The 25,488-nt window shown below is 39.8% G+C and overlaps 1 protein-coding gene across 1 annotated transcript; it reads right to left on the bottom strand.

Moving 5' to 3' along the window:
* Positions 1 to 281: 281 nt before the first annotated feature.
* On the bottom strand, positions 282 to 6,556 carry LOC112648013 (myosin regulatory light polypeptide 9). The gene is made up of 4 exons (XM_025429393.3): positions 6,415 to 6,556; positions 5,064 to 5,262; positions 4,445 to 4,606; positions 282 to 783 (listed from the first exon to the last, which is right to left on the bottom strand). Exons 1-4 carry the CDS (start codon positions 6,415 to 6,417, stop codon positions 611 to 613), a joined length of 537 nt encoding a protein of 178 aa, XP_025285178.1. The 5' UTR covers positions 6,418 to 6,556; the 3' UTR covers positions 282 to 610.
* Between the last annotated feature and the right edge of the window lie 18,932 nt (positions 6,557 to 25,488).

Raw genomic sequence — 25,488 nt, 5'->3', positions numbered from 1 at the left:
TAGGATGTGTCTCATCTACCCTTTTTTTTTTTTTTAATATTTTACTTATTTATTCATGAGAGACACAAAGACAGAGGGGCAGAGACACAGGCAGAGGGAGAAGGAGGCTCCATATAAGGAGCCCAATGCAGGACTTGAACCTGGGCATCCAGGATCACACCCTGAGCCAAAGGCAGGCACCCAACCACTGAACCACCCAGGCGTCCCTCATCTACCTTTCTTCGGAAGATGCAACTAACAAAAGCTCATTTTGGTAAATAAGAAGTTTAAACAAGTACAAGTAAGTTTTTATCATAAAGTTTAATTATGGTTCAGAAAAAATTGAGTGAATAACTTTCTCTGAAAAAATATACTGACTCTGTGTAGACTGCGGTTATTTTGGGGAGGGGGGCTGGTAAGTTAAATTGCGCTATTTTCTATTCTGAAAAATCATAAAAAATCCCATTTCCAGTCTGATTATAGAGATGCATGTGCCCCAAATGGCTGAGAATAAATACAACAAGAAAGGCAAAAGCTGCAAAGCTAAGGGCATGCAACAGACTCTAAGAGAAAGTCTCAGAAATACCCAAAGTGGCAACAAGGAACGTTTGGCTGGAATTTGAAGATCTTTTCAGTCATCTTTGTCTTTTGCTCCGTGTTTAAGGATGCGCGTGAACTCAATGTAATTGAAATTCCCCTTCTTGTCGATAGGTGCTTCCCTGTACAGCTCATCCACCTCCTCATCTGTAAACCGGTCTCCCATGGTTGTCAGCAGCTCTCTCAGGTAATCTTCCTGGATGGTGCCTAAGGAATAAAGAACTGGGGATCAGAATACACACTACTCTGAGGAATAATTACAAGGAACATCTACACTTGACCAAGCATACAGTTCTCTACGTTAAGAACTATAAATATGCAAATACAGGAAATATGGGCTCTCTACATGCTTGATCCAGCCTCAGCAGACAGCTGCTTAGCTCTATCATCCTGCTCTGCTCTATCAACTTCCCTCCACAAGTCTTCATAATAGGGCCTGAACCTATACCTAAACAACAATAAAGTATGATTAAGGAAGCTAAGCCTTATGGTTCCTTAAAGTAGCATGAGTGGTTACATTTAGTCTTTTTTAAAAATTGTTTTAAATAAGCTCTAGGGCCAATGTGGGGCATCCCTGGTCACACTTATTCTATAAGCAAGTAACACTGAAATACCACAACATAAACATCAATAAAGTGCTTAAGTGGAGAGAATACTATAGTCTTAAGGCCCAGTTTTTTTGTATTTTGTTTTCAGTATTCTAAGTAATCTCTACACACCCAAAGTGGGGTTGAACTCACACCCTGAGATCAAGAGTCACATGCTCTACCAACTCAGCCAACCAGGTGCTCTGAGGTCATTTTAACAAGTTATATTACTTCAGGTATTTCACTTTATCTGACTTTGGTTTTTAGGGTTTTTGTTTTTAATGTACAATGAGATTTTAAATTTTTCCCTTTTTGCAAGTCTAATTTAAATTTTATAACAAATATAAATAGGCTCTGGGTATGCAAAAACACCGATTATATACTTGAGCATTAACTGTCGCAGACACCAGGTGAGGAATTGGGGATATGGAATGGTGACTCAAAAAGTCTGCTTTCGACTCTGCATATGTGATATCAAGTTTCTTTTTATTTTTTAATTTTAAAATTTTTTTTTGGTATCAAGTTTCTCATAAAATCTGATCATACATCAAAATCACTCAGGGAGCTTAAAAAAAAGCTCGGATGCCACCTTTGATTTCTTATCCAGCATTAATGTTTTTTTTTTTCAAGAATTTATTTTCAAGTAATCTCTACACCCAACATGGGCTCAAACTCGTGACCCTGAGGTCAAGAGTCGCACGTTTTCCAGCCAGGCACCCCATGGCTTTGATATTTTTAAAAGGCTCCCCAAGTAATTCACATCAATTGAGAACCACTAACTTTGTGTACTAACACAAAGTTAATAAATGACCATGCAGGGATTTTGAAATTCATAAAATAAAAAGAAAAATCTGACAATTTTCTTGTAAGTGAAATTAAGCTAAAATATTGACAATATATTTCCTCTAAAATGAGTTTAAAGTGTAAGGTCAGTTCACAAAAGAAAGTCTAGACCTAACAGGGTTTTTGCTAATTCAATTCTACATTTAAAAATGTTTCTCAGGAAAAAAAAAATGTTTCTCAGGGACGCCTGGGTGGCTCAGCGGTTGAGCAGCTGCCTTTGGCTCAGGTCGTGACCCCAAGGTTCTGGGATCGAGTCCCGCATCGGGCTCCCTGCATGGAGCCTGCTTCTCCCTCTGCCTGTGTCTCTGCCTCTCTTTCTCTCTCTCTGGGTCTCTCATGAATAAATAAAATATATATTTTTTAAAAAATAAAAATAAAAAAAAATAAAAATGTTTCTGAGGACGCCTGGGTGGCTCAGCACTTGAGGATCTGTCTTTGGTTCAGGGCGTGATCCTGGAGTCCCAGAACAGAGTCTCGCATCGGGCTCCCTCCATTGAGCCTGCTTCTCCCTCTGCCTGTGTCTCTGCCTCTCTGTCTAACAATCTCAAATGTCAGACTTCTATCTTGTAGAAATAAATCCTTATCTCCAGCCAAGTCATTCAACCATCACATGAACCTATTATTGACTATGTGCAAGGAGTTGTGGTAGGTGCTAAAAGGGGTAACAAAGATGAGAACATAATGCTGTTGAAGACACAGAACCATTGCTCTGCATGTGAGGAGACTGTGATGATTGGCAATAAGTACATAACTAAAATAGAAGGTCAAAAGAGTATGTGCCAGGAGAGAGAGAATAAAATACTTAGATGTGGAAAGAAAGGAGAGGCTTCAAGTTTTCCTGGGACCAGGAGAAAATAGTATAAAAACACAGGTAAGGCTCTATAAAGAATGTGATCATTGAGATGAGCTTGAAGGATGGATAAGACATTTTACTCTTTTATGGCTTTATTCCCTTCCACTAAGAAAAGAAATAACGGTCACAGTAAAAAAAAGCTTAATCAATACAGAAGTGCCATTAGGAGGGAACAAAGAGTAAACTTCCTCTGCCTTTCCCTCCCCATACCCCATATCTCTTCCAGGTAAAACTGTTAAAAATTGCAGTTTTAAAGAAGACAAGGTAATATGATAAGGAAGGCACAGAGCAGCAATGGTGGAGGTAAATTAGGACAACAATGTATAGAAGAGCTTGGAAGGAGGTTAGAAAGAGGATACAAGAGTCAAGGATGGTATACCTAAAGAGGCCTAATAAGGCCATACTGTGTATGGAGACTATGTCTCCAATAGCAGCCTGTGCTTGGACTATTTAAAATAGTTCAAGTAGGGGCACCTGGGTGACTCAGTTGGTTAAGCGTCCAACACTTGATTTTGGCTCAAATCATGATATCGGGGTTATGGGACTGGCCCTGTAGCTGGCTCTGCACTGGGTATGGAGCCTGCTTGAGATTCTCCCTTTCCCTCTCTAAGGTAAAATAAAGTAGTTCAAGTAATATGTAACTAAAGCGTGTGCCTTCCTTCTCAAAAAACGTGCCATGTGTGTTATTCCTTTATGTGTCTGTCCCTTGCCAAAGGTTCAAGCATTTCTTTCTTTTTTTATTATTTTTTAAAGATTTTATTTATTATTCATGAGAGATACAGAGACACGGGAAGAGGGAGAAGTAGGCCCCATGCAGGGAGCCCGACTGTGGGACCCAATCCTGGGTCTCCAGGATCACACCCCAGGCCAAAGGTGGCACTAAACCACTAAGCCACCAGGGCTGCTCCTGTTCAAGCATTTCTATAGTTAACTTATGGTTTTTTTGTTTTGTTTTGTTTTGTTTTGTTTTTTTGAGAGTTAACTCTATGCCAGCAGTATGCTAAGCACTTTAAATAAATTATCTCACTTCCTCATTTAATCCTCACAAGTACCCTATGAGGTAGGTAATATTATTGCCTACTTTCTAAGTACAAAAACAGAGGCTTAGAGAAGTTAAGTAACTTGCCCAAAATCGCACAGCTGTCACACAGAACAGGCATATGAAATCAGGGAGCCTGATTCTAGAGCAAAAGGTTTAAACAATCTAAGGGCTGAGAGGTACCTGATAAACAAATACAGGACTGTAATGGGATCACATTCACATACTTCATACAAGATTGCTCTGGTAAAAGTTATTCATTCAACATAATGACTGAGAACCTAACCCTCATAGAGCTATTCTAGTAAAAGGGTAACAGAAGTTTCCTCGAGAAGTTCCAAATACGCCTATTAAATTGTAAATCAAATATTTAAGGGAAGAGGCAGTAAAATGAATGATTAACATGCCACAGGAAAAGCCTGTCCAAAAAAACAGGTATGGTATAAACCTGAGGGTGTTATGTCATCATATTTTAAGTTATTATATGTTTAGTTACCCCAACTAAAAATTAAATCACTTGGTAATTAAAGGTTACCTCAGACTTACCAGTTGCTTCTTCATCAAAGCAAGCAAAAGCATTTCTGATGACATCTTCCGGATCTGTGCCATTTAACTTTTCACCAAACATCGTGAGAAACATGGTAAAATTTATGGGCCCAGGAGCCTCATTCATCATGGCATCCAGATACTCATCAGTTGGATTTTTCCCTAAAAAAAAAAAAAAAAAAAAAAAGGAGAGTCATAAGTTTGATTACATCACAAAATGCACAAAGTATTCATCACAGTAAACATTTTGACAAGAGAAATTATCATTTATACAGTTTGCTATTTGTATTCGCAATAGCAAAACTATTCAGGAAAAAGTCTTCTCAATGAATAAGGCCTGTATTAAGAGTCTAGAGATTGTATGCTATTCCCCTGGAATCTAAGGAGGCATACTACTGCTCTCATAATCAATATCACTGTTTACAGCACACACACACACATATAATATGCTGGCCCTTAGCCCAATTGTAAGATCTGGCCGGAAATTTGCAGGTGGTCCAAAGAAACTTTGGGAAACACTGTTCAGACTTTGAACCTTGGTAAACTATAACGTCATTAGATTGGCTTCACAGGCAATACAGAAATTCCATTTAGCTTTAATATTAAAACTGATCATTACCTAGGGAGGCAAGCATATCATGCAAATCTTCCTTGTCAATGAAACCATCTCTGTTCTGATCAATCATGTTGAAGGCCTCTTTGAACTCCTGAATCTGTGACTGGTCAAACATGGCAAATACATTGGATGTTGCGCGCTGGGGGCGCTTCTTGGTGGTCTTGGTCTTTGCCCTTTTGCTTGACATGGTGGCGGTTAAATCCTAATTAGAAAGGGGGGAAAAAAAGTAAATTGAATCAAACTTCTTAACTTATCTGAGCTACTTAGAGATGGTGGCGGTTAAATCCTAATTAGGAAGGGGGGGAAAAAAAGTAAATTGAATCAAACTTCTTAACTTATCTGAGCTACTTAGAGATGGAACTAAAAACTACTCACCAGAGTAGTATCACTTGACAAAAAAAAATCTCATTCAACTAATCAAAACTATTACTTATAAAACCAAACTACAAAGAGAAAAACCAGACTCATGCTTTGAGTTCACTCATCCTTAGCAGTTGTGTCACCTAATCAACAGTCCATCACTAACTTCAAATTCCAAACTAAAACCAACATAAATTCAAAGCTCAGAGCGTATCAACAAGATTGGATGCCCCCCATGCTGCTGGATAGCCAGATAAGGTACTGGTAACCAAATCTACTGGTTTAATAACAATATAAAGAATACAAGAAACAAAAAAAATGTAGGTACCCTGGGATATAGTACTTGTCCTATACTTCAGTGCTATTGGTAGTACTGGGGAATACTAATTCAATCTTCAACAAGTCTACCCTGCAGCTCTAGCCTAAACTAGCTGTCCTCATTCTAAGGTGGACAGAAAGCAGGAAGGAAGACTCATTGATGGAATGAGGAGGTCTTCATCTCCTAATCTCCACTATCAAATAGCATTCTTCCACTTGCAACTAACCATTTTTATTATACCCTCACTTCTGGAATCAAAGTAGTTTAAGAAACATATTTGTTGAACTACTAACTGAAGAGTATAAAAAACTACAAATTCACCTCTGATTTTTTACTTCCACTCTATCCAAACCAATTTCTTGCACAGATCCAAGCTAAATCACTTGAGGTGACTGAGTGCTCTATAGACAAAAATCATATAGGACAACAGTTCTTAAAGTTATTTAGCTTTTTTTTTTTTTAAGTTTTAGCAAACATTTTAAGAGCTATAGAAATTACCTTGCTCTCTAATAATCTAAATTTATCCCTGTAAAATTTAAGATAAAAGTAAAAAGAATGCTTAACACCTAAAATGAAAAGGCAATTTAACTCTCAAAACTCAATCTTTAAAAGAATATAAAAATTTGTTTGGAGTTAAAAACCCCATAGTCATCAGACAATAAAATTTTACCGTACCATCCTTCTGAGCTGAAGTGGCGATGGTAGTCTGCAAAATCTCTAACCAGCAAGACTAGGTCACTGTATTGAGTTATATTCTTCCAAGCAGGCCTAAAATAGGCACTACTGATTTCACTCTCTGACCAGGGTAACAATTTTAAAGCTTACGTTCTGAAAACAACATTTAGCTATGATGTAGCAAAACACTATGCCCTTGCTCTAAAAATAAATCTGTGGACTGCAAAGAATGAAGCACTACCTAGATCTCAGCACTGCAAAGTGACCTTAGAATACAATGCTTCCTATGAGCTTAAAGTTATTTCTTACATTCTTCTCTTGATTAGACCACATCACCCAGACTAAATTCAATTATAGAAATAATTAGAAAAGCTCTGCCTCAGATTTTTTTTAAAGCTAAGTTGCTCTCAGATTTTAGTAGGAAATTCCACAAAGGAGAGTCACAAATTCCAGGCCATCCAATATAGCACTTGGTGATACACTGGAATGTGCTGTTGGTAAGATATACCCTACACAACACACAAGTTATGATATACACTCCTCCCTAATTTCCAAGTTTCCTTTAATCATAATATGTGAGGCTGCCTGTCATAACTTATCTGCACCATTCTTGAATGCATATTTTCATTTTTGCAACATCTTTTGGGGGCAGTAAATACCATTATTACCTAAACTAGAGCTGAAAAAAAAAAAAAAAACCCTAAATAGTGCTGTAATTTTTCCCTCTATTCTGAGTGTACTTTTATTTATTTTATTTTACTTATTCATGAGAGACACGGAGAGGCAGAGACCCAGGCAGAGGGAGAAGCAGGCTCCCCGAGAGAAGCCCCATGTGGAACTTAATCCCAGGACCCCAGGATCATGACCCGAGCCAAAGGCAGACGCTCAACCCCTGAGCGACCCAGGTGTCCCCTAAATGTACTTATATTTTTAAAAATTGTTTTAATTTTTAATCCCCCCCCAATGTCTTTTTAAAAACTACAAAGAGATATAGTGTATATTATTCCTCCATCTCTTAACTGTACTCCAGGACTTGGGGTGAGTGGCTGAGACCCAGTGAGTGGCGCATATTTACCAGTCCACCTTTCTTTAATATTTTAGGCATGCATGTGTTTGCAAACCAAAGTATGTCTTTAAAAATATTCTGTTTTGTTTGACAACACTGTCTTCCCCTCATGAGGCAGGAATGTCAGTTATTTTAAGAACAAAGAAACTGATGAGAATTATAGGTCAAATGGTTGACACATTTTTAAATCTATAAAACCTCATATTAATTTGGTAGGAGTCCTCTAGGTAGCTTTTAAAAACAGTTTGAGCTATAAAGTTTTATACATACATTTGAATTTTAAAGTATTTGCCATTAGTTCTTCTTTTAATCATGCATTATTTAAATCTGTATTCCTTGTAAAATAGTTTGTAAAAGTTATAAAGGTTTTTTTTTTTGGTCAGCACTGACAGTGGTCTCACATAGAGCTTTTTTTTTACATAGAGCTTTTCTTTAACTCAATCAATAATCATCAATCATTAATATGATCAGTTAATTACATCGAATGTCACTAGTGTTAAATACTACTTAAAAATTAAGAAATGTGGGATGCCTGGGTGGCTCAGCAGTTGAGCACTGCCTTCAGCTTGGGTCGTGGTCCTGGGGTCCTGGGATCCAGCCCCATTATCAACCTCCTTGCAGGGAGCCTGCTTTACCCTCTTTCTATGTCTCTACCTCTCTCATGAATAAATAAAATCTTAAAAAAAAAAAAAAAAGTAAGGCAAGAGTTCTATCTTCAGGAAGTTTAACATATAGGTGGGGAAGCAACTATGAAGAAATGAGTGGTTAAACTTATGAAATGAGTCATAGTTTTCATTCCTGAAGTAGGATTCTCAAGTTAAAACATGTGACAATAATGAAAAATAAAGGTGGTACATGATTATAAAATACTGTGAGGTGAGAAAAGATCTTTGTTTCTAAAATAGAGAAGGGGGATCCCTGAGTGGCGCAGCGGTTTGGCGCCTGCCTTTGGCCCAGGGCGCAATCCTGGAGACCTGGGATTGAATCCCGCGTCGGGCTCCCGGTGCATGGAGCCTGCTTCTCCCTCTGCCTGTGTCTCTGCCTCTCTCTCTCTCTCTGTGTGACTATCATAAATAAATAAATAATTAAAAAAAAATAAATAAAATAAAATAAAATAGAGAAGGTGGGGGAAGACCTTGAAAAACCCTGTATCATATAGCAGCTAGAAGATAACCTTAGAATTAAGAGATTTAGATGTTAGTCTTAATTCAAACAAATTAAGGTAATTAATTCTACCAAAAACTAGTAGTATAATGTTAGGCAAGTTAGTACCCAGCCCTTTACTTTTTCAAGGAGGTGGTGTTTTTGTTTATGAGTTTATCTCCCACCAGAGACCAGGAGCCTTCCAGCAATAGGCAGTTCAGCTTCACAGTAAGTTGTTCTAAAATAATAAGTCAAGTGTGGTTTACTTTTTCCTACCAAACTCAAAGTATGGGTGGAATAAATGATGTAGACGGAACCAAATCTGGGACAGTGCTATGATCCCAAAGAACAGGTCACTTACGATACTGTCATTGTCCTCTTTGCTATGATTCTAGTTTGTTACCCACTTTTACTTTCCTCAAACAAGTAACACTGTAACTCTCCACATGTAACAAGCCTTCAGCAAATGCACAACTCTCATAGAAGTTTAGAAAGCTAAGGTAAAAAGCATTGAAAATATTTCATGCATCAATATAAATATTCTTTATGTAGTATGGGAAGATATAGGCATCTAAGATTTTCAAGTTATGAGGACTCTCACTCATCCTAAGTTAGAGCCCCGAGTCTATTTTTCAAGTACTTAATGAAAGATCCTTGGTGTGAAGGCATTATTTGTTGTATAAAACTTTAGAGCAGGGAAACATGCAGAGCAAGCGTTCGTGAAATATGAAAGGATTTCAGGTGCACAAGAAAGTGAACGAAAACACCATCAGTGGTGATCAAGAAGATTCAGTTTTCAGATCTAGAGGAGTATAACTTTGTTTTAAATCAGGGGAGGTAAGTGTTGGTAGCAATGAATTTATGTGTGTTTTAGTTGACCAAACAGGAAGATACTCAAATCAGGATTATGACAAAAGGAAGGCTACAAATCATGTAAGGAAGATGTTACACTAGATTAATTGGTAGAAGAAAAATAAAGATCCTTAAAGAGATTTGTCCCGTACATCAAAGGGTAACCGGAAGAGTTTTCAGCCTCTCTAGAGTCTATGGTTTCATTTATAAAATAAGATCAATCCATACATACTAATAGTACATTAAATTGCTCTAGGACAAATCCTAGAATCTAACACTTATTTATTTTTTTAAAAAAGAATTTATTTACTTATTCATGAGAGACAGAGAGTGGCAGAGACATAGGCAGAGGGAGAAGCAGGCTCCAAGCAGGGAGCCTGATGTGGGACTCCATCCAGGGTCTCCAGGATCACGCCCTGGGCTGAAGGAGGCGCTAAACCGCTGAGCCACCTGGGCTGCCCTAGAATCTAACATTTATAAAGTGGTAATAAATGTAAAATAATCTAGAGATTTTTTTTTTCCTACAGGAATGACACTCAAACTTATAATAAATAGGAAATATGACATATTCTTTTTTTTTTTTTTTTTTTTTTTTTTTTTATGACATATTCTTTAAGGAAAAACTTCCATCTTAGGAAACAATTCCTAGTGGGGTTGCCTGGGTGGCTCAGTCAGTTAAATGTCTGACTCTTGATTTCAGCTCAGGTTTCAATTTCAGGGTCTTGAGTTCAAGCCCCTCCATGGATTCCACCGTGTGCCTGGAGCCTACTTAAAAGAAAAAAAGAAAACACTTCGTAGTGTGACAGCATGTAGTATCTGTACCAAATCTGCTGTTTCATTTAATCAATGTACTTTATCCTCAAGCTAAGCATATGTGATTTTTTGGTGCCAGCCAGTTTTTTAAAAATACATTTTCAGGTTGGTGCTTCCTTTTCAAATGAACCAAGTCTTCATTTTCTTTTTTCTTTTCTTTTTTTTTTTTTTAGGTCTTCATTTTCTATGCAAGCTTCCGGTTGGAGGTAGGATTAGATCTCTGACTGCCACACCCAAAGAGTTCTTAGCACTTGACAAAGGCAATTAGTTGTCAGGGCTCACTGACCATCACATCAAGCCTCACTGTTGAAAATGGAAAAGTTTTATCAAAGTCTTCCAGTAGTAAACAAATAGTAGTAACTTTAAGAAATACTCACTTCCTTCACTTTGATATATAAAGCATTTTGCATTTAAGTTAAAATCTCAACTGAACCCCTACTTCTGTTCCAAAGTTCTGTTAAGAAATGGTATACTCTTTCATACACCCACTCACCGACTTTAAAAGGAAATATTATAAAAATAAAAATAAATAAATAAAAGGAAATATTCTGGAAAAATGACCCGACCCAAAGTCTCCACCCAAAAAGAACATGGTGTTGTATTTTGGAGTTTTCTCAAGGTGCGCGATCTACACCCTCAATCAACCCTTCTTTGACAAATACCACTTTTAAAAAAGTTCTAATTATGGAAATGGATGCTGAGCTGAGAAAATTGCTAATTTGAGTTGGTTATTCCTACTAAACGTAGCTACACAGCTGCAATAACAGCTGCAGCATGTGGGGGGGGGGGTGAGGGGGTGGACGCTGGGCTTCGTATTTTGCGCAAACTCTCTTGAATCGGGCAAGTTTACGTTAGAAACTAAACATAGTGCAGGAGTCAGCGCGGCGGGGCTCGGGTTTCACAGGCCCGGCTGCTCGCGAAGATCGCGGCGCCAGCGAGCTAAGTCCTACTCCCCGAGCTCCAAGTTTGGGCAAAGGGACAAGGTTCGCGCCTCGGGACTTCCGGGCGTGGCCTCGATGCGGGAGCTGGCCCCTGGGCTCGCATCCCGGGAACGCGCCAGTACACCTGCCCAGGTGCGCTCCGGCCGCCGGGGGCCGCCGCCGCCCCCCGCCCCCAGACGCCCCGCGGAGACGCGTCCCCGGGGTGGGCCTCACGCGCCGGACGGCAAGCGCCACTCACCCTGCACAGCCGCGAGAATCGGAGCGCTTCGGTGACCCCCCGGCTGCCCTGGCTGCGGCCACCAAGTCCCCTCTACCGCCGGAGCCCCTAAAGCCAGCACTTCCGGCCTCCGCTCAGCAAGCCGGAAGGAAGCCCAGTCACCATTGTCGGCCGACGGAGTGGGCCTGGCTTAGTAGAGGGGCGACGGGCGGGGGAGCCGCCACTGTGCTTGGGGGGTGCAGTTTTGAACGAGTGCACGGGAAGGGGTATAAAGCGGGCGACTCAGAATAGACAAGAGTGTGTAACGGTCCGTTCGTGTAATGGTTGGGCTGAGTTTCCGTCTTTTTATACCTCCTCTTTCAACGTAAAGCTTCTCTTCCCCCCCCTTTCCCGTTGGAAAATGGGTGAGCCCGTCCCGTCGGTCGGCCTCCCCGCACATTCCAGGGCACGGCCAGGGGCGGGGCCCGCTAGCCCAAGTCCTTGTAGGGACATCGCGGAGAGGGCTGCGCGGCCCACGTGACCCGCCCCCACGCCGCTCCCGGGTGCGGGCCCGGGCAGCCGGCGGAGGTGCGCCTGCGCGCGGGGCTCCCCACCCCTCCCCCCTCCCCTCGCCCCCCGCCCCCGCCCATCCCGAGTCTGCGTCTCTCCCCGTGAGGCCTTGGGGCCAGAGGTGTTATCTGTGCGTCCTGTACGGTCGGCTTGAAGAGTCCCAGCCCTTCCACCCTGCAGCGGAACTTCTGAAGTCTTCGGGGCCCTCAGCCAAGCGGCCACTATCTTTTTGGCCCAGACGGACTTCATGAGGTCACGAATGATGGAAGACTTCCTCCCTCTTCAGAAACGTCTGTGGGAATTTTTCCCACCAGAGAGAGCTCCGATTAACAAGGAGAGACTGGATTTGACCAGGAGGGAAGACAGGCGGCCAGCGAGACCTGGCCCCGACCTCTCAGTGTGATGCAGACTTGGTGAAAATAGGAGTGAAAAAGTCGTGCCTGTTTTTCTCTCAGCTCTCTTTTCCTTGGACAGATTTTTTTTTATTAATTTTATTTATTTATTCCTGAGAGACACACAGAGAGAGAGAGAGAGGCAGAGACACAGGCAGAGGGAGAAGCAGGCTCCGCGCAGGGAGCCCGATGTGGGACTCGATCCTGGGTCTCCAGGGTCATGCCCTTGGCCGAAGGCAGGAGCCTAACTGCTGAGCCACCCAGGCGTCCCTCCTTGGGCAGCTCCTAACCAGGAATCTTGTTAAAGGAAAGACCTCCCCAGTTCTGTCCAAAGCCTGGTGAGAGAGACTGTGGTGCTGGTCACCTCAGCTCCTTTGATCTCCACTATGACAGGAGTGAGTTGGATCTGATAACGCCCAGGCCGTCCCAGCACTGACCAGGTTCAGTGCCTAGTTTGGCTCGTGGCCAGAAGTTCTCTGACCTTGGGGGTGGCCCTGTGTTCCTTGCCTCTCACTTGAGTTACTCTGCCGAAAAAGAAGGTAAAACCTCTAGAATAACATATTCTGAATATTAATAAAGCAGAGTTTGAGGACCTCAGGAACATTTTATCTGTTAACCAATAGCATATCCCAACGGTAAACATTGAAGTAAAAACCACTGAAAAATAAGTAACTGCCCTAATTGCATAGAGTGAGTGACAGGAAGATGTTTAGTTTCCTAAAGTTTTGATAATAATCACTTGGGGGTACTGGTTAAAAACACAAAATACTGGTTCCTTATCTCCAACCTAATGGTTCAGAATCTTCTAGGGCACGTGAAGCCCTCTGTTTAGCTGGGGTCCTGAGTAACTCTGACCACATGGGGACACAGAACTAGACAGCTTAGGGCTTAAGACGCAGGGATAGGGCCAGCTCTGGCTGGCTTAGTGGTGGGGGGACCGCAGTTTGGTTTTGAAGTTTGGCTTGGGCAGCAGCGTGAGCACCCTGCAGTGCACTCATACCTCCACAGAGGGGTGGCCTGCCACCACGGAGCGAGGAGCGACCGCTGGAGCCTTCTAGCGACTGTCCTTTTCTTTAAATGGGTAGTTTAGTCTTCTCAGCTCAAAAGGAAGCAGTAGCGTTCTCTTCAATAGTGTCAGATGATTGCCTTGTCTTCTTTCCTTCCACTCAGTCAACAGGTGTTACACAGAAACTGCATTTCTCAGCACTGTGGTGGGATTGGTGGTTTATGCTTTTTTGAACTAGGACATAGTTGCTACCTCTGGGATGGAGGGAGATGGAGTAGAAAGGGTTGCAAAGTCACAGGGAGTGTTAGGGAACAGTTATAAAACAGATCATTACAGTGACAATTAGGTAAGGCCTTTAGGAGGAACACGGAGAAGGAAATAAGCCCATCTGGGGAATTTGTGGAAGATGGCCCCTAGAGAACTATGGAAGAGCTGATTCTAAAAGTCAGTGGGGAAGGGCACCTCTGCAGAGCATGTGACTCTTGATCTGGGATTATGAGTTCAAGCCCCACATTGGGCATAGAGCTTACTTTAAAAAATAAAATTAGGAAAAAATATAAAATAAATAAAATAAAATAAAATAAATAAATAAAATAAAATAAAATAAAATAATAAATAAAAATAAAATAATAAATTAAATAAATAAATAAATAAAATAAAATAAAATAAAATAAGGGCAGCCCTGGTGGCTCAGCGGTTTAGCGCCACCTTCAGCTCAGGGTGTGATCCTGGAGTCCCGGGATCCAGTTGAACTTCAGGCTTCCTGCAAGGAGCCTGTTTCTCCCTCTGCCTGTGTCTCTCATGAATAACGAAATAAATATCTTAAAAAAATAAATTGAAAAAATTAAGAATTAAAAAAGTCAGTGGGAAAAGAGAGAAGAGATTCCAAGCAAATGGAGGAACATGCTTGATGGTCTGAGGGTGATCAGAGGAACTTGGTGATTGAAGATGAACAGGAATTGTGTGGTCAGTGTGCATTCATTTATTCATTCCATAAGTGACTCTGGGTATACAAAACTTAGCAAGCCAGTGTGGAAAATAAAAATCTTGATGAAATGTTTTTCAAACTTCCATCTAATGTATTGATATCTAGTTTTAATGATTGGACCCACTGCCAAAGACCTACGACTCCATGGTGTCTCTATTCTTCTGAACCCCACAAGAGTTCTTGGCTCTCAGGTAACAATCTCCTTTTTACCTTGTAACTAGAAGTTTAGAGACTTGGGTTCTACTTCATATTCTTCCTTTAGCCTACTAAGTAACACTGAGAACTGGTCCCTCAGCTGATCTGAGCCCCAATTTTCTGATTTGTAAAATGGGCATAACATCTGTCCTGCCTACTTTATAGAGTTTTCTGATTAAATGGGATAGTTTATGTGAAATGTCTTAAGTACAGAACAGTGGCTTTGAAACTTGATTGAAACTCGCTGTAAGGGGTGCCTGGGTGGCTCAGTCAGTTAAACGTCTGCCTTCGACTCGGGTCATGATCTCAGTGTCCTGAGATCAGGACCCAACGTTGGGCTCCCTGCTTGGTGGAGAGCCTACTTCTCTTTTGCTCTGCCCCTTCCGTCCACTCATGTTCTCTTTCATAAATAAATAAATAAATAAATAGATAGATAAATAGATAGATAGATAAGTAAGTAAGTAAGTAATAATAAATAAATTCTTTTAAAAACCCTGTAAGAAATTCATATCACTAAGCACTACTTGAGTATCTGTGATGTTTTCTGAGATTTCTATTCTATTTCAATTTTATGTCATTTAACTTTTAAAAATGTTCCTTAAGACCAACTACATGTGAGTTTATGATCCACTAATGCAGAGGTCTCAACCAGGGGTAACTTTTTCCCCTGAGGGAATATTTGGCAATGCTTGGAGACATTTTTGATTTTCACAACCAGGGAGCTGCCAATGGCATCTTGTGCATAGAGTCCAGGAATAGTGCTAAACATTCCACAATGTACAGGATAGCACCCTACGAACAGAGCATTATTCGGCCCACAATGTCAGTAGTGCTGAGGTTGAGAAAACTGAATATATAGTATTTGATTCTTGTGCGGTACTAGATTTATTAAAAGGATACTATTGCTCTTGCCTGAAAGTGAGGTGTTTTTGTGAGACCAGAAGAATCTAAAAGGAGAAAGAAAAGGAGCTCACATTAGTACATACCTATTATATGCTAGGTATTTTTACCTAAGTATTTTTATCATTTAGTTTTTACAACAACTCTGTGAGGTAGGTATTATTACTTCCATTTCACAAATAGAAAACTAAGCTCAACTACTGTAATGACTTGCCCATGTTACCAAAAGGGTAATAAAAGAACCAGGATCATAACTCATGTCTCTGCTTGTCCAAGGGTAGGACAGAAGGGAGGACAGGGGCCAGTATTTCTTATTCACGTATCCCTAACTGCTAGGATAGTGCCTAATTGTCCATGAGTGCCAGTAAACATTTGGTAACTGGTTATTTGTTCAAATGCACATAGCTGATAAATGGCCTAACGCAAAGCCCACCTTTTTTTTTTTTTTTTTTAATAACAATTCTGTGCTCTCTGGTTCGAGAAGGGAAACTCCTTACCCAAACAACAGGAAGCATGGTTGAATTAATCTTTGGTATTTCCTGCCAAAGCAGGTAATTTCCTAGTAATCACTTGCAATTTTTATTGCATGTAAGAAACTTTTGAATGGTGAGAGACATGTCTTACATTTTGGTTTTGCTTACATAAATGGAATTCTAATCCTTTCTACACAAACTAGGATGTAACAAATTAGCATTAATCCAGGAAAACAGTAGGAGGAGCTCCATTCTTTTAAATGAAGTTAGGGCCTTTAAATTAATCTGCATAGAAATGAGTTTTAAAAGCTTTAAAACTACAAATAAGTGTATTAAAAGGGTATAGAAAGTTCTACATGAAAAATTCCTTTAAAAATTAATTATAGTCATTTTTAAATTCAGGAATGATGTACAAGATAAAAGAAACAATGTAGAATTAAGAAAATTGGGGGGGTGGCACATCTGGGTGACTCAATTTAAATGACTGACTCTTGGTTTCGGCTCAGGTCATCATCTTGTGGTCCTGCGATCGAGCCATCCTGCTCAAGGATTCACTCTATCCCTCTCCCTTTGCTCCCTCCTCCCCTGCTTGCATGCACACTTCCTCTATCTCTCAAATAAATAAATCTTTTTTTTTTTTTTTTTAAAGAGTGTTTGGGGAAGTTATTACTTCTATACTAATAAGTTTGAAAAAAAAAGATAAATGCTTAGGAAAATTAAAATACTAAACAAGATTCAAGAAAAGAGAATATGAATAAACCATAGCAACAGAATAAAGTAAGAATTTTCTAGAAAATTACCTGATCTTGGTAATTAATTAAAGAAATACTGCTCCAATGATTTTTTTTTTTAAGATTTTATTTATTTATTCCTGAGAGACACACAGAGAGATTGAGAGGCAGAGACACAGTCAGAGGGAGAAGCAGGCTCCAGGATCTCTAGGATCACTCCCGGGCTGAAGGCGGCACTAAACTGCTGAGCCACTTGGGCTACCCCTGCTCCAATGATTAAAAGACAAATATTAGTTCCTAAACTGTTTTGAAATGCATAGCCTCATGATACTAAAAATAATTTATTAATGAATAAATATAGTGACCAAATTACATTTGCTGAGTTAATCTTGTGAGGCAGATTTTTTTTTTTTTTTTTTTTAATACTCCCAAATAAGACCAACACCTAAAGGAAAAATTATGGTTTAGGCTTATTTCAGCCAAATCTTTAGTTTTCTTATCTAGAAAAGGGCATAATAATGATAGCATCTACTTTAGTCATTCATTGTGTGCATTAGGTGAGATAGTCCTTGTAAATTTCTCAGAGAGACATCAACTTTAGTTGTGTTAAGCATCTGTCCCAGTATGTTGTCTTCTCCCTTTCCTTCTGTTAAATAGGGGAAGTCCCCTCCTTGCTCCTGTGGAAACCAGTTCCTCCATTTGCCTAACTCATGTCACTCCAATGATTCTACCTTCTCCTGCGTCACCAAGTTTTCTCTTTCTTTTTATTGGATTATTTCCATCAACAGGTCTGCAGTAATGTAGCCTATATGTAGCAGAGTGTTGGCTCCCCAAAGACATCCACATCCGAATCCAAAGAACCTGTGAATATCTTTACAATACAAAGGGGAATTAAAGTTGCAGATGAAATTAAGATTACTAATGAGCTGACCTTAAAATAGGGAGAGTTTCCTGTGTTATCCCAGAGGGCCCCGTATAATCACAGGTGGCCTTAAAAGTAGAAGAGCAAGGCAGAATAAGGCAGTCAGAGGGGGATGTGACTGGGGAATAATGGTCAGAATGATGCAATGTTGCTGGTTTTTAAGGTGGAGGAAGGGGCCGTGAGCCAAGGAATGTGAGTGACCTCATGGCTAGAAAAGCAAGAAAACAGATTCTCCCCTAGAGCCTTTGAAAGGAACATAGTCTTGCTGACACCTTCATTTTTAGCCCAGTGAGATCCGAGTTGCAATTTTAACTGATAGAAGTGTAAGATAACTAAATTATGTTGTTTTAAACCACTAGACTTGTGGTAATTTGTTACACCAGCAATAGAAAATTAATATATTACAAACAACAACAAAAAACCCTCTTCCTGGTGCACTTTCCTCCTCCAGTTATTATTTTTTTGTTGCCCTTTATAAAACTCCTTAAGAGTCACATGTACTCGCTGGCTCCAATTCTCTCTTAAGTCTTCTATCATAAGGCCTTTTCCCCCAACCATTTCATTGACCGTGTGCTTGCTTATCAAGGTCACCACCGGTGTTGTCATCCATTTCATTAAAGCCAATTCTCAGTCTTCAAACAGATTTGACAGGGTGACCACTTCCTCATTTTTGAAACACTTTTTTCTCTCCCTTCTAGGATGCCTCACTCTCCTAGTTTTCCTGGTTCCTTATGGCACATTCCTTATGGCTACTTTTCAGATTCCTTTGCCAATTTCTCCTCATTTCCCCAATCCCTCAGAGTTGTTCAGGATTCAGTGTTTGTCTCTCTTCTTTTTCTGTTAACACTCCTTCCCTAGCTGATCTCATCCATTTTCATGGCTTAAAATAGTACTGAGACACTGATTATTCTCAAGTATGTATCTTAGCCAAGACCCATGCTCAGACTCCAGACTCATGATATAGTCACTTGACATCTCCTGAAGGAGGTTTGCTAGGCATCTAAACCTTCAGATTCCCAAACTGATCTTCTGACCTTACCTATCAAATCTGTTCTTCCTTACATCTTCTCCATCTAGGTTAATGGCATTCCATCCTTTAAGTTGCTCAGGCCAAAAGCCTTTGACTCATCTTTGCCACCTCTTTTTCTTTCCTGACCCTCATCCACCCTTTCAGTCAAACCACCTCCAAGGTCTAGAACAGTAGTTAGCCAAACCTATTGGTTAAGTCCTTCAAGACATATCAATCTGACCATGTCCACAGCTATCCTAGTGTAAAATATCAAGCCTTCTCACTGGTCTCCTTACTTTCAATGTTCCTTTAAATTCTAGTCTCCACAGCCACAGAGTAATCCTTCTAAAATAGAAATTAGATCATGTTATTGTTCTACTCAACACCATCCAATGGTGTCTCACCTCAGAATGAAAGCCAAATGCTTTACAGTGGCCTATAAAGCTCCCAAAAGATCAGACTTAAGGAACTTTTCACCAGTTGCTCAACCATCTTGATTAGGCTGTTTCTTGAAGAAGGTATTTTCCCTCTTCAATACCTTTGGATTGGCTGATCCTTTTGGTTTCAGTGATCTTTCTTCTAATGTTTTTATTGCTTTCTCCCCCACCTCTCTTGAGTCTTCACTCAAATATCACCATTTCGGTAATGCCTGCTCTGGTCATTTAAGATTTCCTTGTTCATCTTCCACCTCCAGCATTCTCCTCTCTTGCTTTATTTTTTCCACTGCATTTATTACCTCTCACATATGATATACTTCACTTACTTTTTTATTGCTTACTTTTCATCCCAAGTTCTATGAATACAAGGTTTGGGGATTGTTTTGTTTACTCTAGTATCCCAAAGACCCAGAACAGTAATTAACACATTATAGGCACTCAATAAATAAAAATACATATTGAATGAATGAAGAACTAGAAGGTGGCAAAAATATGAGGCCTAATGGGTAAGCAGTTTCTGAAGGTCAGTGGGATACCACTGATCTGTCTTACATACCGGATTAATGAGTATTAATGAGTAATAGTGTTTTTTAAAATCCCCTGATAATACTATAGAGGATTAATAGAAGGTGAGCCTGGGAGAAGAAGGAATCAGGATTTCTGACAGATGGTAATGCCAATCACTGAGATAAGGAATACAGAAGAGAAATAACTTGAAGAGTGGGTATGGTGATGGTAGGAAATGACCATTATAGTTATGGACATTTTGAGGTAGTAGGTTAGAAGACAGTGCTGAAGCTTTCACCAAGATGCAGCACAAAGAGACAAAAAGTAAAAATATGAAAGAGCTGTCAGGGATGCCCGGGTGGCTCAGCGGTTGAGCATCTGCCTTTGGCTCAGGGTGATCCCGGAGTCCTGGGATTGAGTCCCACGTGGGGCTTCCTGCATGGAGCCTACTTCTCCCTCTGCCTGTGTCTCTGCCTCTCTCTCTCTGTATCTCTCATGAATAAATAATAAAATCTTAAAAAAAAAAAGCTGTCAAAAGCCATGAAGGATATATTGAGGTTCTGTTGTATATTTAATAGGAAATCCAAAACAAGATAGAAATGACAATGATTGAAATGGTATTAAAAGAGATAATGAGGGGTGCCTGGGTGGCTCAGTTGGTTAGGCATCTGCCTTTGGCTCAGGCCATGATCCTGGGGTCCTAGGATGGAGCCTAACATGGGGCTGCCTGCTTGGTGGGAAGCCTGCTTCTGCTTGCTCACTTTTTTTTTTCTCTCTCTGTCAAATAAGTAAATAAAATCTTAAAAAAAAAACAAAAAACAGGGATCCCTGGGTGGCGCAGCGGTTTGGCGCCTGCCTTTGGCCCAGGGCGCGATCCTGGAGACCCGGGATCGAATCCCACGTCGGGCTCCCGGTGCATGGAGCCTGCTTCTCCCTCTGCCTATGTCTCTGCCTCTCTCTCTCTCTCTCTCTCTATGTGACTATCATAAATAAAAAACAAAAAACAAAAACAAAAACAAAAGAATTCTGTATGCTGGTTTTTCTAGTCTTTCAGGTCTAGTGATTTATCTCCTTATGTCTTCTAATTCTTAACGTGCAACATCAAGTAGAGGATCACAAAATTGATCTCATGATTGTGTAGCACATTCTGAATAGGTTTTCTGACAACTGATGCTCGCAGCCTTTGGGACATCTGCCAAAATTCTGGGATAACCTGAACTTCATACTTAACATCCTATTACACTGAAAAATATTAAATCACTTTGGACTGTTCTCTGCTTTTTCAAGAGGAACTTGAAGCTTAGAGAGGTTAATAAGACTTGCTCAGGGTCATACTGTGGGAAAGAGAAGGGTCAGGAATCTAACTCAGGTCAGAATGACTTCAAAGCCTGAACTTTCAGCCTCTATACTATATTGATTGGTGAAGCATGCTAATTATTGACAAAAATGATAGTATTAATAATTTGGAGTGGGAATATTTGCCCAAAATATTGACTAATTTTTTTTTGTTTTGTTTTTTTTCCAGGAAAAGAGACTCTATGGTCTCTTGCAGACTTTCCAGAAAGGGTTAATTGCACTGAAATCGGTGCCTCAGGGCCATATCTATTTTGCCAGCCACCTATATGACAGCTTTTGATTCTGAGTTCTTCTTTCTCCTGAAGGAATAATGGTACATGAAAGTAATTTCTATCAGCAGTTTCAATTTTGTATAACTTGTCCATATGTAACAACGAACACCTCCTTCTGCATTACACTGTGGAGGGCCAATTCAGGAAAGCATTAAAGCACTGGTCTGGCAGCACTACCCAATAATCCCTGAAAGACCAAAGAACCTGAAGTTAAAGGGACTTTTTTAAGATCAGTATTCTTCAGTGTCTTACTTTGTGCTACATAATTTATTACTTGCTTCAGTTCAGGAAGAAGAGCCATGATATGAATTACATACACTTCCCAAGGATGCCACCTTCTGTTTTTATTCCTATTACCTTTCACAGTCCTGGGCATGTCATATGTGCCCAATTAAACCTAAGTTAAAACTGTAAACCTTATTCAAGAACTTTGAGGCAAAGTTAGTAGAAAACAATAAAGGCAACTTAGGAAGTGGTTGAATGATGAAAATAGTCCTGTGTTGAAACGCAACCAGGTGTATGTTATCAGACTTCTGTGTGGCCTGCTAGGTCCAGAATGAAAATTTTCTCGGTACACAGGTAGTTGTGGTGGCTGGATAACAGTTACACGAAATTTATTTCATTTAAGTATACAAGAACAACTGTGTGTGTGTGTGTGTGTGTACTAACATTAGCTCCTTTGCCTAATGTAAAATCCTTTACATGACTTAAAACATTACAAATATCACAACAGAATAAAATTCCGGACCTCCAAAGCAGATAGTATTAGGTTTAAAAATAGAAAAATTGGCCAAGGAATGAAAAATATTAATAGAAATAGACTGAAGACCATAGGGTTTTCAGCGCATGACTTCCTAAGTGTAATAAACAATGGTGAAAGAACTATTTATAAAATGTAGTTGAAAAAGAATATTAAAACTGAGAAAAATAAACTTGGATTAAGTTCTCATAGTATAAACCACAATAAATTGCAGGTGAGTTCCAGTTAAGCATAAAGCATAATGAGTTGAATGAAATAGAATTGTATAAGTATCTTAACTGGAAAGAAGAGTATTTGTTTTAACAAATTGTTTAGGAGCACATGGTTGGCTCATTTGGTTAAGCGTTTGGCTCTTGATCTCAGCTCAGGTCTTGATGTCAGGGTTGTGAGATTGAGCCCCACAATGGGCTCCACACTAGGCATGGAGCCTTTCAAAAAAAAAAAGTTTAAATTATCATCGGCATGCAATAAACCACACATACTTAAAAATGTGTAATATCATAAGTTTTGACAAGTGTATACTTGTGAAATCTTCACCACACTCAAGATATTAAACATATCCATCACCCCCATAGTTTCTCCATGGCCATTTTTAAAGCTTCATTCCCGACTCCTCCCACTTTTTACCTCCCCCATCTTCGGGCAATCACTCTCTGCTCTCTGTCATTATAGTTTCTGTAAATGTAAGTTTTTGACCAGTGAAAGTATTACTGATTATAAGATTGATGGTTCCATTTTTATAAAAGTCAAAATGTAGTGCAAACAAGGAAAGAATTGAAATGGAAACATTTTATGATAAATATGACAGATAAAAACTTAATATCCAGAATATTTAAAAATTTTAATTAAAAGAGTGTTTTATTTTGACTTGTTTGATAGCAAGGTACAGAGACACAGACCAGTTAGCTCAAGAAAGAGGATACCTATGTTAGGGATATACATGAACTGCATCTAAACTGGAGAGTTGCTGAAAACAGAGGTAGCTTCAGGTATTTGACTCTTTGGTTTTTCTCTCATGGGCCAAATGATTGTTCTCTGATTAGGTCTCTACTTCTTTAAGCACATCTAGTTAGTTTTCTCTCTACCAATTGTCTTTCTCTGCTAACCCTAGTTTCTAGTTCCTCATAATTTCAGGTTGTCATTGGCTCCTCTGACTCCAGTATACACAAGACAACTCTTCATTCAGCCTTTTTCACTTTTGCTCCTTCTATTCAGTGCATCAACACTCAACGGTTCCAAATTCAAATTCTCAACAGAGGAATGTAATCACAGTTTAGAAACTCCTAAGCTATTCTAATGTGGCTTGGCTCACCACAGGTTGCTGACCAGGATATATTATTCATCATTTACCTTTGGGTCTGAAATGACCCATCACTGTGGGTCAGAGAGCAGGAATCACATGGTGCAAAACGTCAGCATGTACTGTGAACAGGACAGGCATTGAATGTTTACCTGTCCAGTAAAGAGGGTAGTCCTTGAAAGCTACATGGAGGTGGATTCAAATCCCAGCTCCGTTATTTATTAGCTATGTGACTTTGGGTAACTTGCCTAACCTGTTTGAACCTTAGCTTTCTCATTTATAATGTGGGAATAATAACTGCCTTGTATAATTTTTTTAAAAAATAAAATACATGTAAAGCATGGTACAGTAGCACATGGTAGGTCTCAATGGTAGCTATTTTATGTTGTTTATTTTATATTAAAAGATTAATAATGATCTCAAGAAGGATTATCAATCTCCATGGCAAAGCTCAAAAGATAGTGCTCACAGAGAGAAATCAAATAGCTAACATTGAAAAAATGTCCAGTCTCACAAAGAATTTTTTTTTTAAATTTTTATTTATTTATGATAGTCACACAGAGAGAGAGAGAGAGAGATAGAGACATAGGCAGAGGGAGAAGCAGGCTCCATGCACCGGGAGAGCCCTACGTGGGATTCGATCTCGGGTCTCCAGGATCGCGCCCTGGGCCAAAGGCAGGCGCCAAACCACTGCGCCACCCAGGGATCCCAAGAATTTTTAAAATGCACTTAAAAATAGCTATGAGATATATTTCACATCTGTTAACTTGATAATAAATAAAAATTCTGTATTGCAATATTGATGTGGCAATGAAGGAGTATATTCATATTTGGTAGATGGCATTGTAGATCAGCCTAATTATTCCAAATAGCAATCTCACAAAATATACCCTTTAGGGACGCCTGGGTGGCTTAGCGGTTGGGTCAACTCAGGGTGTGATCTCGGGTCTGGGGATCAAGTCCCGCATTGAGCTCCTTGCTTCTCCCTCTGCCTCTCTCTCTCTGTGTCTTTCATGAATAAATAAATAAATAAAGTCTTTAAAAAAATACCCTTTGATTTATAGTCCCTTTCTGGGGAAATACTTTCCAAGGAGGTAATTGAAAAGGAAAACCTTTATTTGTGCAAAATATTTATAGCTCGCTCTTTAATTCAGAGGCATTCATCATTTTAGAATAGAAAGAGACCTAAGACATTATTTTTTCTTTGGGCTGCACATTAGGGTCATTTAGGAGCTTTTAGAAACACTCATGTCTCATGCCCAGAGATTCTGAGGTAATTGTCCTGAAATATGGTCTGAGCTTGAGTACAGTTTAGAAACTCCTAAGCTATTCTAATGTGTAGCAAGGAAGGAGAACCACTTTTCCAGTCCCACCCTATTAGGGGAACTGTAAAAAAACAGAGCCAGAGAGGTTAAAGGGACCCTGAAAGGAACATATATAAATGTAATAAAAGAGCTGGGTTGAAAATAAAGATGTTCCTAATTCCTAACCCTGACTTCCAGGCTTTTTTTTTTTTTTTTTTTTTAAGATTTTATTTATTTATTTGAGACAGTAAGCACAAGTGTGGGGGGCAGAGGGAGAGGAGAAAGCAGACTCACTGCTATGCAAACCCCCTCGCCTTGGAGCTTGATTCCAGGGCCTCGGGATCCTGATCTGAGCCAAAGGTCTTAATCGACAGAGCCACCCAGACACCCCTGATTTGAAAAATAACTGGAAACATCCATGTCTCAGTATTTAGAGACTGGGTAACCAAAGATTGTGCAATAGTACAGTGCATTCATTTATTATTATTGGATATCTATGTACAAGGTGAAACATAGTATGTATACACTGATGAAAACCAGGTGTGATAATGGTATGTCTATTGCTGTCTTCACCAAGGGATTCCCAGCTGAGACTGTTGAGTTCCTCCCCGGAAGGGGTATGGTTCTCCCTTCATGCTCTATCACCTGCCCAAGGTGGCCAAGTTCCATGAGTCCCCCATCTCTGTTATGAAGAATGGGGTTATTGATGTCCAGGACTGCTGAATTGAGGGATGTCCATGCTGAACAGTGATGAATCAGAAGTCATGTTTTAAAGTATATGAAATTTACATAACACAAAATTTACCATCTTAACCATTTTTAAGTTGCATAATTCAGTGGCATTAAGTTCATTCACACTGTTGTACCATCATCACCACCATCTGTCTCTAGAACTTTTCATCTTCCCCAACTGAAACTTTCTACCCATTAAACAATAGCTC

The sequence above is a fragment of the Canis lupus genome, chromosome 7, assembly GCF_003254725.2.
Source record: "Canis lupus dingo isolate Sandy chromosome 7, ASM325472v2, whole genome shotgun sequence".
NCBI classification, from domain to species: domain Eukaryota; kingdom Metazoa; phylum Chordata; class Mammalia; order Carnivora; family Canidae; genus Canis; species Canis lupus.
The sequence above is the reverse complement of the archived record's forward strand: the minus strand, read 5'-3'. Positions and strand labels throughout refer to the sequence as shown.

Bases quoted from the DNA above. Each gene is read 5' to 3' on its own strand.
- LOC112648013 (XM_025429393.3), bottom strand. The intron at 4,607-5,063 runs GTAATGATCAGT...TTTTTTTTTTAG, and splicing joins TGATATGCTTGCCTCCCTAG to GGAAAAATCCAACTGATGAG. The intron at 784-4,444 runs GTAAGTCTGAGG...TTTATTCCTTAG, and splicing joins CTTTGATGAAGAAGCAACTG to GCACCATCCAGGAAGATTAC.